General features: G+C 43.8%; 1 protein-coding gene across 1 annotated transcript in view; it reads left to right on the top strand.

Moving 5' to 3' along the window:
- Nucleotides 1-7,517: 7,517 nt before the first annotated feature.
- PTPN12 (protein tyrosine phosphatase non-receptor type 12) overlaps nt 7,518-13,348 on the top strand; it is an 81,120-nt gene continuing 75,289 nt past the window's right edge. The window contains exon 1 of the mRNA XM_075710951.1: nt 7,518-7,616. Coding sequence (XP_075567066.1) covers nt 7,518-7,616 — 99 coding nt within the window. The remainder of the gene's footprint in view (nt 7,617-13,348) is intronic.

Below are 13,348 nucleotides of genomic sequence, written 5' to 3'. Positions count from 1 at the left end.
AAAACTTATTTTATTTGAATATTTTCTATCAGGTCTTGAAAAAATCAAGTTGAAAAATGACTTTATAGGGAGAATTGGCTTTCCTACCTCTATTCAACCTGTTTATTTTTAGCTGAGTATTACTGAATATGGAAGCAGTCCAGTTTACATCCTGGTTTGATTTCCTGTTTACATGAGCCAGTCTGGTGTCACCATCGTATTTCTAGACCACTCTGGAAGCCTGTGTGCAGCCTTCCTTCCACCTCTGAGGAGAGCTGCCCTACACAATAGAACTATTGTTGTGCTCTCCGATAAAGAAATACGAATATTGTTGAACACGGTGTATGTTGGGTTTATGTCACTTTGTTAAATGTGCACAAAGTGTTATACGCCAGATGTAACAGCAAACCTCTCACTGAAATGTTGGAGAAAACTCACTATGTGGGAGTAAAGTCAGAACTGTACCCGTATTTGTTAGAAGTTAATACAAAAACAGACCTGGTCACATATAGGGTGGCTCCCTACAGTACGCTTTTCATGGGCTTGAGGGGGAGGGGTGCCATTAGTTTTCTTTTTTTTTTCCCCTGTCTGGTTTTGTTTCCCAAACTATAAAGCTCACTATTTCCCTTAAGAGACTATTAAAAATATTTCTTTTAAATCTACAAAATAGTCTCGAATCTGAACTGGCCATTATGACTACTAATGGTCATAACAGCAGGCATTTTGCAGGAGGAACTCTTAGGGAGCTCAGTTTAACCAGAATATCTAATGCATTAGTAGCAGCAGTCTCAGTCCTTGTTATTATTATTTTACTAGGATTTTCAGAATAAAATGGAATAGTATGTGTGTCCAGAGAATGCTAATGCCAGGTAAAAGGGCAGTGTTTAGTCATTTTGGCTCAGATTTTGTCTAATCATTTTTAGTTTTATTTTCCATAAAGACGGGTTTTAGAGAAGTGGAAATATTTTAATTTGTATCGATTAATATAAAACTAGAGACAAACATTCGCCTGAGGTTTGTTTAAGGATAATACAAATATTGCTACACTAATGGATAAGAACCTTGAAATAGAACTGATAACTAACAGGTTAATTCTTTTGTTCTTGAGGCTGATACACAAAAACTAAACACGATAAATGATGCAAAGCTTATTCAGTTTTTACACACCTTTCGGGTTCATTGATGCAAGACGTTAGTACTAAGATTTTTTTTTAAAGGTATACTGCAAACCTCTTTTTTGTTCAATTACCTGTTTTCAAAATCAAATTTGGGATGAGTACCTCCCATTAGAAAATCCATATTCTCCCCTTGTGTCTTTTAAACATGCTGATTTTTTTAACGATGCTTTTTCTGATACTCACAGGCAAAGATTTGAGAGCACAAATACCTACCATGCCCTGTGCACAGGCTTACCTTCTGCTGCTGGTATTTCCATTTCAGATGTGCTGCGGCTGTGCCTGGGGAATACCCTCGACAAAAGCTTTGTCACAGGGAGGCAAATGAGGTTCCCCCAGCGCAGCCCTCCGTAGTGCTGCAGCTGGCTGCTGGCTGGCAGCAAACCAGACCTCTGTCATGTTGTGTCAAATGTACGGCATAGTCACAAGATAGAAATATCCCCCCTTTAGAAATCGTACATCCAATTTTAATGCGGTCAAAAGACACAGTTGGAAAATGGCTCCCGATTTTCCTGATCTTATGTCCTATGGTGCGAAGTAGGTATCCTACCGAAATCCTCAGTCCTACATTCGAGTGACACGTATGAACAACAGTCATCAGGCCTCTATGTGATTTACAATGAACTATCAAAAAGTAGTTATTGAAAGGGCACGCAGCAATTTATTTGGGGCCCACATGCTATTTATTTTAATATTGTTAGAATCTTGCAGAAAAATATTAATTGTATTCTGAAAAAAAAAACCACAACTTTTTTTTTTACATTAACAAAAATTGCACAAAATACCTCAGTCAGCAGAGTGTATCTTTAGTTATACGAAAATTTTCAGAAGTTAAGCAGAAAATTTTTGAAGTCTGGACAGCATTTTGCAGCTGTTTTCTTTTTAGAAGAAAAAAGAATCATGGTAGAGGATTATGGTGATGATCATAACGCACACAGCTATTTTCGTTTCAGTTGCATTTTAGCAATACCTAAAACCCACTTTAAACCTGAATGCTGCTACAGTAAGTACAGCAGCAAGAACAAATTTTCTTCTTTGTATGGAAACTGTGTGCGTATGGGGGGGGGTGTATGTTACAGCTAGAGAGGAACCCAAATTATGCACTGATTACGAAACTCAGTAATTATGATCTAAAATATTTATTAGCTGTATAAGAAGTGTCACATTTAAAGTGTTTTAGCAATATGGTGCAATGAATCCCAGAAGAGCCAAAGTAAAGATGGTAGGTAAATAAATAAAAACTAAGCAAGCCAGGTAGAATTAAATTGTAATAGTAGTATTTTCAGTGGTAATTATAGAAGAGGAGTCTGTCATTGCCTAACTGAGAGTAACAGAGGCAAATGTCAAGAAATCCAGCAGTCACATGGCACTTAATTAGTATGAATGGAACATATTATACAGACACTGATCAGGTCTTTATGACTCATTTAAAATGAGATTAGTTTCAGGTTTAAATCAGAAATTCAATTTATTTGTTGTATACAAAGGATACAATGAATCTTCTTCAGATTTATTGTCCACAATGCCCTTTGTGTTCGAATTGAGTATTTTGAGAATCCATGAGGATTCCTGATGGTTAGTTTGTTACTTATAAACTAAGTGGTCAAATTGTAACTGAGGATCTGCCAGAAACCCCAATATGATTATTTTTATCCTCTTCAGAAACAAAAGTGACTAAATACCAAAATGTTTTGAGGGTCAGAGTCTACAAAAAGTACTTGATGCTGATATTCCTGAATGTTTCATTTAACTATTTTCAACCAGCGTGAAACATTTTGACATTTGCGGAAAGACACATTGCATTTCAGTTTGTCAGATCAAAGACAAATGTTTCATTTAGACTTCGTTTTTATGTGTACCCTTGAGCTGTTCAGCAGCTTCCTGGCACATCTACTCCATGCTCCAGTTCTTTCATGTGCTGGGTCCCTATCCCAAGTTGCACTGTCTTCAATGGTAAAGACATTTCTGCATCTGTAAGTACAACAGTGTATTGTTTTTGTCAGAAAGCAGAAAAACTGCGGCAAAATTGTTTCCTGGGGAAAACTTAACTTTTACAGAAACAGCATTTTCCATTGAAACACCACATTTTTAGAAAACTTCCAACCAACTGCACTTAAAACGTACTTCAGGAGTGTTATTTTAAGATCTATGAATGCTAACATCTATTTTTTATCCTAAATGATCTAGATTACAAAAACTTTTCAGACTCTCGGTATAGATAGAATTAATTGGGGTTTCACATACAGGAGATATGGATCATAATTTAATTATAATTACAGTAATACATTAATAATTACATACCACTGTAATGAATATGTTGCTCCAAATAGGTAGTTAAAATCTAAGAGTTTGTAGATTATTGCAAAGGGGAGGAGAAATTGGTGACAAAGTGAGCTATCATTGTAATGTAGTCACACCAAATTACAAAGAATGCACAAAGTCTTGCTTTGCTGGACAAAGGAGGAACTAAACCATAGGAGATGATGCCCTTAGTCGGAGCTGTAGGGTTCTTTCGGCCTTCCCTCCCACCCCAGTTCTTTGATTTCTTTCTAGAACAGAGTTTTGGGTAGATATGTGCTGGTTTTTGAATGTGGCTCCAAGCCACACAGCCATTGCAGCCAAACAGCTTTGAGGTGAGCCTGTGCTCCATCTCAGTCTCCAGGGAAACCTCTGAAGCTTGGTAAACTAGGATGTTTGGTACTCCCCGCCATTGACTGGGCTAAGCATGCTATGCGTGCCGGGAAACACATTTACCAGTGAACACATGCTTACCTTGTGGAAACAGGAGAAGCCACCTTTGAACAGAAAAAAATGTCTGTCTTCCTTCCCTGCAGCAGCTGGACTAGTGCACAGCAAGGCAAAATGAGATTAACAGCAGAGAAGCCACAGGCGATCTACTTGCTTTTCTCCAAGGACCATACTTGTATGGATTGTTAAGACACAACCACAATTTTCTTCTACAGATTTTGGTTGCAACTTCCTGTTCTATCTATAGGGTGAGTAACTTGCCCTGCATCTCTCTTTTTCCGCCTCGCTCCTACAGCTACACAAATACGTACTCATGCACACATGCTAGATTGGTCAGATGTCTGGGTTTAACCCAGACAGTTTGAGTTTCAGATCAGAAGTCTCAGTTTAAAGCGCTGGTTTTGCTGCTGAAAGTTTAGGTTTCTGTGTTCATAGCACAGAGGCGAGACAGCCTCCCGCAGCATTTGCAGGGCTGAGGGAGATAAAAATGGTGCTGTTGGGTTTGTGCTCAGGGCTGTCTGGCAGCTCTCACAGGTACGCATGCATATGCAATGCTAAGCAAAGTTCTCCACCCAGCTATTTCTAATTTCTTTGTTTCGTATATGCCTTTGTTTTGGCTAGCGACACATGCCTAGTTTGGGGGGCTTTTTTTTTTCTTCTGACATTGTACATCCTTCTGTTCAGTTAACCCAAATGAAAGGCCACTGTTACACTTGCTAGTCTACAACAGTTTATTACAACGCAGCAATAGATTATGAACCCGGCCAGACTGATAACTGGGTCCTTTCCATGTGAGGCAATAATGACATGAGATTCAAATGCAATAAATCATGATCTTTCTTTCTCTCCTAATCAAGTCCTCTGTAATTCTATGCTGTGAATAAATGAGTGAAGAAAACCATACCACATTCATCAATGGGTTGCTTAGTCCTAAGTATCACTTTTCTGAAGTTACGTGCCATCTGGCACTGGGAGCAGGTTTGCTGAGGCAACAGCTGAGCGAACTAAGCAACCTTCCTGAAGCAGAGAGAAATCAAGCAAGGTGGCACGAAGAGATTATATGATGATCCAAGTCACAGCTATCCTTGGTGAGCTCTGTGCCCTATCTATCTCTCTTGTTTCTGTATTTCCTTTTAATGCTGCTTTTTGGTAGGGGAGAAAGAGAAGGCTTGGAGAAGAAAAGAAAGAAGAGAGGGTTTAAACAAGAAAAGCCAACATCTTTGTGGCTCTTCAGGGCTGACTGATTAACTTACTTACGGAGGCTGGTGCAAAGGACATGGAGAGGAGACTGAGCTCTGACAGCTGATGTGCTTGTGTGGGGCTTCAATACTTGTGTGCAGTGGGAGTTTTTCAAGCCTCGCTACCTCAGCACAGAAGAACTGATGTCCTTTGCCATTTCCTTGATGTGTCCTTATGTCTGCTGTATGTTAGGATCCATGAGCATCGACTGCTAAAAAAAACCCCTTTAATATATATATATATGTATAAAAAAGAGGCTTAAGCCTGCAGTAAATCATGTGAGAATGCTAACCCTCGCAGTTTTCCAACCTGCCCCTCTGCCAGAGATGACTGCAGAGATGAGCTGCAGGAGAAGGAAACGTGTGGCCACGCACCAGCAGCTACAGCTCAGGGTCCTACGTCAGAGCTGAAACCTTGCCTTCAGTAGGAAGATGATGAGTTGATGGGCATTGAATTGGGCTGAGGGTGGTAACAGGCCATTTTGCTAATTCTGGTACAGAGGTGGTAATCTTTGGCAGTCATCTAAAACAGTAGTATCTCACACCACCACAGGAAGACCAGGCTCTTCTGTAGGTTTGTTTCAGTAGCAGAGCCAGCTTAATTGAATCATCCAAGAAGAAAAACCACAGTTTTTCCATGTGCTTATATTGCAGCTGAATCAGTTCCCTGAGCTGGTTCGATGTACTGTCCAATAAGCGGTCGCGCTGGCGCGACTGCAAGTGCGACATACTAAAGGGGGTGGGAATGAGTAGCAGAACACGGGCGATTTGGTAGGAGTGCCTTCACTGGGTTATGCTTCTCAGCATGGACCTTTATCATTAGTCTGTGCGACAAAGTTTTATCGAATCAACTCCATCCATAAAGGCTGCGTAGTTCCTCACCAATAAAATGACACTTCAAAAGACTCGACTTAGGGTATTTATTATGCTATAAGGCTATACATACACACACGCCTAAAGTTATTTTGCTTTGCTGAAGCAGAAGTCATAAATGTAATCAGGACACCAAACATGAAGATGTTTTAACGTTTTTCACATACAAGAAAGGCAGAAATAGCGCGTCCTCCAACACGCCGGCTTGTCATGTTTTGGCGTTGCCAAAACATCCAACATCAGGCAAGGAAGAAGTTTGAAAATATTTTCTAGCAGGAGGGCCCGAAGTGCCAAGACATCCCCGCGGCAGTGCTTGGCGGGGGGGGGAGGGGGGGGGTGTCCTGTCAGGACGCGTTGAAGCGGCCCGCACCGGGCTCTGCAGCGTCGCTTACCGCCACCGCCACCCAGCCCACAGCCCCGCAGAACGCCGGCGGGCAGCACTGCCGCCTTTCCTTTCGCATGCGGACATTTTTGTTAAGTACACGTACACGCAGAGCGGACCCCGGACAGCAGCCCGCGCCCGGCCCGCCACCTGCCCCGGCCCGGCCCGCCATCTTCCCACCGCCCGGCGTTTACCACAGCGGCGCCGCCCGCGGCCCTGCCCCGCGGGGAGCCCTTCGCCCCGCCTCGGGCGCCGCAGGGACCCCTCCCGGGCACTGCCCGAGGCTTCGGGGCTTCCCACCCGAGGAAGGAACCCTTTTCCTCCGGGCGTTTCACTGGGACGCTTCGCGAGGAGGCGGCAATCCCCCAGCCCCGCAGCCCTCCCCGCGGCGGGCCGCCGAGCGCGGGGGACGCGGCGCTGGCACGACTACAGGTCCCGGCATGCCGCGGCACCGGCCGCTGCCTCCCGGCCCCGGAGCTGGAGGCACCCACCGCCGCCCTATTGTACTCCAGCCAGAGGAAACCGCACTTCGCTCCGCTCGGCCTCCCCTCCCCCCGCCTTCCAAGTGGTCCCTTCCAGAGCTCCGCTCGGCAGCCTTCGGAAGGTCCCATCCGTGGGAAACGGGAGGGGCTGCCAGCGCGGGGCGAGGCGAGGAGCGCGACGCAGTTCTCCCCCGGGGCTGGGCTAGCCGCTGATTAGCGTGCGCGGCCGCCAGTAGGGCGAGGCGGCCGTCAGAGGGCCCAATGGGCGCGGAGCAGGGGCGGGCCGCTTGCCGAGGAGGGGCGGGCGTAGGAAGCGCCGGGGGAGCGGGCGCCGCGCCTGCGCGGGGGAGGAGGTGGGGACTTCGTCGTGTCCCTGTGTCGGCGGCGGCGTCCAGGGAGGGTCGGGCGGAGGGAGGAGGATGGAGCGGGCGGCCGAGCGGCCGTGAGCCGGGCGGGGAGCCGCGCCGCATCGCGCCGCGCCAGCAGGCCGCGGGGCAGGCCCGGGGGTGGGAGAGGCGAGGCGAGGCAGGGCAGGCAGCCGGGTGACGGGCTCCTGCGGCGGCGGAGGGGGCTCGGGGCGGAGAGCGGGCGGGCGGCCGGGGCTGGGGCTCCCGCTCCGCAGGGCGGCCGGCGGGGCAGGATGAGCCAGGAGGAGATCCTGAGGAAATTCATTAAGCGAGTCCAGGCCATGAAGGACACGGACCACAATGGGGAGGACAACTTCGCCAGCGACTTCATGGTGAGGGGCGGCGGCGCGGCGGGGGGGCGGGCAGGGCTCCCGCCTCGCCTGGGCGCGGGGGGGGTGGTCCCGCCGGGGGGGCCGAGGTGCCGGGCTGCCCTCGCAGCCCCTTCCCCAGCCCCCTGCGAGCAAGGGAGCGCCGCTTCCCGGGGAGCGACCTGCTATTGTGTGGCCCCGAGGCCCGGCCGGCTCCCCCGTGCCCCCCACCACTTTCTGAGCTCGGCGAGGCGGGGGGAGGCGGCCGCCTCCATTTACCCTTCTTCCTGCCCCCACCCCCCCGGGAAGGTTTGTCACCGCAGCCCCCTGCCTCGGCCCTCCAGTCCTGCCGAGGAGGTGGTAGGTGTTCGGCTGTTGCAAAATTAAACGGGAGGCCCCCCCCCCCTCCCCGCTTCCCCCCCTTCCTTCCCTTAGCAGATAGCGCTTCCTCTCCCTTACAGCCCCTTTTCTCGCGGGGTTGCCATGCATAATGTCATCTCGGGATAATCGGGCGCTCCTTCCCTCCTTTCCCCCTTTATCTGCCCCTGTAGCCGCCTGCTCCAGCTTTCTCCTCTTTCCGGGGAGATGTGTTCAGTGCACTGAATAGTCCTTGCAGGAATATTCCTCTTCCCTTCCCTAACATCTCCCTTCGTGCCCCATCCCCCCATCGCAGCCCTCCCTCGTCCTTTCTTCCTTCCAGAGCCGTTCTCCGTCAGCCTTTGGTTAACGTCTGCGCTCGGGGGAAGAATTTATTGGAGAATTAGCTCTTTTCCTGGTTTATTTTAGCAGTTTAATCGGGCTGTTGAAATGTTTGAGGGGATTTATCTTTTGAATAGACGGTCTGAGCTGTGAACGATAATTTTGATTGGGCAGACGCCGCTGGCGCTTTTCAATATTGTTTAAGCACTTAATATGAAAATACAGCTTGACCACGGAAGAGCTGGAGGTGAGCGGGTTAGCGACCTCTGTATACGCGTACCTTTGTAGCTCGTTTTATTATCGGGTGCAATTTGGGATTAAAACCACATCGTTAGCCCTTTAAGCTGTCAGTCTTGGCTTGTCGTCTGGGAACAAAAAAAAAAAAAATCTCAATGTAAGTGTCGCATCAGGGATTGTCTGAAATGTGGGGAGGAGGCCGCGGATATTGCGCAAGGCAGAGGGGCGTTGGGAGCGCTGGCAGGTCCAGGGGTGGAAGAGGAAGTGGAGGACTGGGAAGTAACGAGTTCATCCAGGGTGGGGTGGGAGCCCGTGGGAAATCGGCCACGCTCTTTGGGCAGGATTTTGCAAATACTGAAAGTATGCTGCCGAAACATCTGAGCGTGTGGGAAAGGAAGAGAGAAATATGTAAAATGAAGACCAGTGTTGGAGCGATAGGACACTTCTAAATCTGTTTCGCTGAATAGAGCATCTTCACATGAGAATTGAAAGGTTAAATACTTTGACAGAACTGTTCCATTGAGTGATAGTTTTAGTAATATAATTGCTGTTAAACAAATTGACATCTTGTACTGATGAGTCTGTCTTGTTCACGTGAACTACAGGTACTTTACAGAAAGGGTGACCTAGACTAGTGGAAAATGTGGGATTTTTTTTAACAGTCTTCATGTTAAATACTTTGTGCTAGCTCTCCTAACCCAGTTCTACCATTTCATATCTGATAAATAGCCTAATGTTTTAGCTTTGTTATGGTGAAATGGTATACAGTAGTTTTGTCATCCTTTCTTCTAAGCAGTAGCACCTCTGTATGGAAAAATAGCTTTTGTTTCAATTTCTCTGTTTGACAGCATGTTGTTTCTGTAGCTTTCAACTAGAGTCAATAAGCTTTCCCATCGCTTTCACAGAGCAGCAAGGAAAGAGAATGCTGCTAAAAAATAGGAAAATAGGATTGTAGGAACTAATTGGCAAGGCATTTCAGGAGAAAGATGTATTGCCTGAAACAGTGTTAAATGCTTTGGTAAGAATTGCATTCAAAATTTCTTTTGTCCTCTTAACGCTTTCTATTTCAAACTTTCATATTCGATTTTTGCATAATAAATTGTAGGAAAACCAGGAAAATAGAGTGCTGATTTTTTGCCTTAATATTCACATTAGTCTCAGTAATGCACTAAAGCAGTTATAGATTGTACTAGATTAGTACGGTGACAAGAATCGTAATTACCGATTTATTTATTTTTTTCCACTATGAACATGTTGGGGTATTTTGTTGTTTTTTTGGGTGTGTGTTTTGGTGTGTGGTTTTGGTTTTTTTTTTTTTAACCAGAACCATGCTTAGATGCTCTTTGAAATGATTGAAAAGGGAGAAGAAAAGAGAGGTAAAGGGCACAAAAAGCTTCAGTATTCTGTTTTCTATAAGATTTAGTAGAGATATTTCTGAGGGGGGGAGGAAGTTGTATTTTCTTACTTAAGTGCAGGATGTGCTGTTGCTGCTAAGCAGTGGCAGATTTGTGGAATAGGAATTGCTGTTACTCATTGCTTCATTTCCAAGTCAAAATGGAATCTAAAAATAGGAATGGAATAGTGGGTGAATGCAACTGAAAACAATTCTTTATTTTCACATCTTTGTTGCCATTGAATGTGTTGAGTAATAGGCTTACAGAATTATGTTTAGGCCTGAGTGAATGAACTAAAAGTACTTGACAGACAGGTGCCAGGGAGTGCTGGAAAAGAGGGCAGAGAAGCTGGAGTTATGCGCAGGTAGACTGATTCGTCTGGCTGAATGTTATTGAAAATCCATAGTATAGATGACTAAGACTGCTATTTAGTATTGCTACTGACATGCCTGAAAACATGTGCCACTTGGAAGGTGGAAAGTTGATTGCCACCTCCCACCCCCCCCCCAGTTTACAAGATAAATTGTATAATCTGGGCACCAATAGCAAGTTTGTTACTGGAAAGCAAATGTATTTTATTTGTTTGCACTGGAAAGTAAGCAGGACCTATTAGTAGATCACTTCAGTACTATGGGTGTACACAGTTAGGTTTAAATGAAGTGGGTAGTTTGAAAACAGTATATGCTTGCCTGTGTGTTTTGCCAATAAGCATGTACCTGTGATTATAGGGGCAAGTGGGCTTTTTCCTAAAATAATGTGGGTTAGGATTTTAGTAGTATGGTTACAATACATCCAAGAGTATACTTTTTCCTTGTTTTCTGCTGACATTGCTGTTTGGGCAAAAGGAAGTATAGATTGCTTCCTCTTGGTGTTTCATGTTGTATGAATACAACCAGCCTGGTGTAGATTCTGATTTTCTTTAATGAACATGTATCTTACATCAAACAAGGGTTGGAAGTCAAAGCTCCATAGGGAGGTAAAGAAAACAGTTTTTCTAGATTTTAGAAAGACCTCAATTAATGTTTTTTGCTGATTTTAATTTAATTTAGCTATTTAGCTAGCACATTTTTGTTTTCTTATGTAATAGTCTCGACAGAAGCATTCTGATACTATAATTTCTATCATTTGTCTGATGTAGATTGCCATTGTTAGAGGAGAACTGAAATATGAATGGTATAAAGCTTTACCTTCAAAAATTGGATGTTATGTTTCAAAAGTTTTGTGGTATATAGCAGTCTTGCTTAATCTTTTGGGTTATATCTCTGGCTAGTCTGTTGTCATGGAACACAGAGAATGGCTGAAAGTGTTTGTGGTTTTTGCAACGGGTACTGTGTATGGGACCCTCAGCTGTTGTTTGAAGGTAGTGGTGTCAAAATGATCCTGTCTTAGATCATCAGTCTAAATAATACTGATTTTTTTTTTAGCAACTTCACAAGGCGTTACTAGGAACCTACATCTGGTCTCAGATCTTTTTATACCTTTCATTCAAGAGGACACTGGTAACTAACTCAAACAACTGAGAATTGTGTATCTGTGTTCTGTTCAGTCTGTCTAAGCTGAAACTCCTAGCTTTGGAGACAGTCAAGAACTCTGTGCTGTTTTCTAAAGTATGAAAGGGGGTTTGAATGGGTCATTGATTTGAAACAGGTAAAAGGGTAATTTCTATGCTAGTAACCTCTTGATGGTTTTATTTTTGAAATCTTTATTTTTAAGTACTTCGACCTCATTGTTCTGCGAAAACCCTATTTAAAAAAAGGGGAGGTGGAATGTGCTTGACTTCTGAGGATGAAAGCTAAGCTGATCATATGCAGTGCTATGCCAGATGTTATAAAACTTGCCTTCCCTGGTTGTTGGGTTGTGTTCCCCCTGCCCCCCCCTTGCCCCCCTGGGAAAATGCATCTTTTCTAAAACGCCTAAGACTACTAAAAATGGATTAGCAATCTAGACTATTCTAAATCACTGATCAAGACTACTAAGATACATAGTGAAAGTCCATGTACTAATGGCAGTCGTGACATTGATCTTGTTGTAATTCCTGTACGTTCTGAAATAGCATTAAAGATATCACAAATACTGTATTCAACCATAGCCGTACACTTGGGAAACACCTTTCTTAAAAGCTCGTCTGCGTATTAATGTACATTCGTATAAACCTTTCTGATTCGAATACCGTTAATGCACCTCTTGAGTATTTTCAAATTTGTAAGGCAAGTATATAATCCGGAAACTTAGTGAAGAAAGGTAAGAGTATTATATCTCTCTGCATTACTATTTTTAAGTTTTAAAAAAACCCTATAGATACTTTTGGAAATGATGTTTTCTAGTATTTATTTACTTAATGAGTTTCATGCTTGTAGCACATAGTTTGAAACATTGAACTCTCAGCTTATGCTTTATCATATATGTTATAAAATACATGCTGTCTTTTCAAGAGAAATAATTTTTATCTGTTAAGGCTAAACTAGGAAAAATGCTTTGGTAGAATCAACTGGGTGGTAAACTGTTTCTTGAAACTTCAAAAAAAGATTTAATTGGCGTAAATGTTGGTTTGCATGAAATTCTTGTAAATTGGGGCCTTTTGAATGAACATCAACAGTTCTGAGCACTTTCCTTCCCTTAAGTGTGATAGAACAAGTGATTGCCTTGGAGAAAATGACCCATAAGTATGTTGTACAGCTGATCTGTTATAAGAAGCTCTGCTCTTACAGATGTGTTAATAGGTCATAGACAACTGTCACTTTAGATATGCTTTGAACCTTGTTATAATTTCAGAGTAAAAAAAATGGGTCTGTTACTGCTTATCTTCTGTATTGTGCTTTAATTTGAGTGTTAATGTATTTTTGAAGTTTTATTTCCATTAACTGTATTTCGGCTAGATGCTGTTAATTTGACTGGGGACACACACACCAACAGATTACTTAATTGTGAGCAGTGATAGTCATTCAGGCCATTCATAAAGCTTCATTTACAGAGACTACGTCTGGTTGGAGCAATATGACTGAGTAGTAATTTCAGTAACCCTTAACTTCAGAGGCTTCTCAAATTTTGTGAAATGCTGTTCTTTAAATGTTATACAAGAATACAACTTTCTGTGAACAACCATTCAGTTTAAATATTCAGCTTTTTTGTCCCCTTCTGAGGAAATGAGGGCTGTTCCTGTTATTTCAAAGATGCCATTCTGAATTTTCATAGGAGTGGGTGAATACAACCACAAAGCTGCTATAGTGACCCTGGGGTATAAGAACTTGCAAACTCTGCCTAAAATTGCAGTAGTTCTTTCGGGCAAATGAGACTAAAACAAGTCAGTTGGGCAATGCTCTGGGTTGTGTCAAACAGCTTGCATGGTAGTAAGTTCTGTTTGCCCAGTCTCTAAAGACAGCATTGTGTAAATCTACCATTCTTATGGAGTAAAGGGTTGTGAATTGA

The sequence above is a fragment of the Pelecanus crispus genome, chromosome 1 (genome assembly GCF_030463565.1).
Source record: "Pelecanus crispus isolate bPelCri1 chromosome 1, bPelCri1.pri, whole genome shotgun sequence".
NCBI classification, from domain to species: Eukaryota; Metazoa; Chordata; class Aves; order Pelecaniformes; family Pelecanidae; genus Pelecanus; species Pelecanus crispus.
Note: the sequence above shows the minus strand (reverse complement) of the source record. Positions and strands in the feature narration are given on the sequence as shown.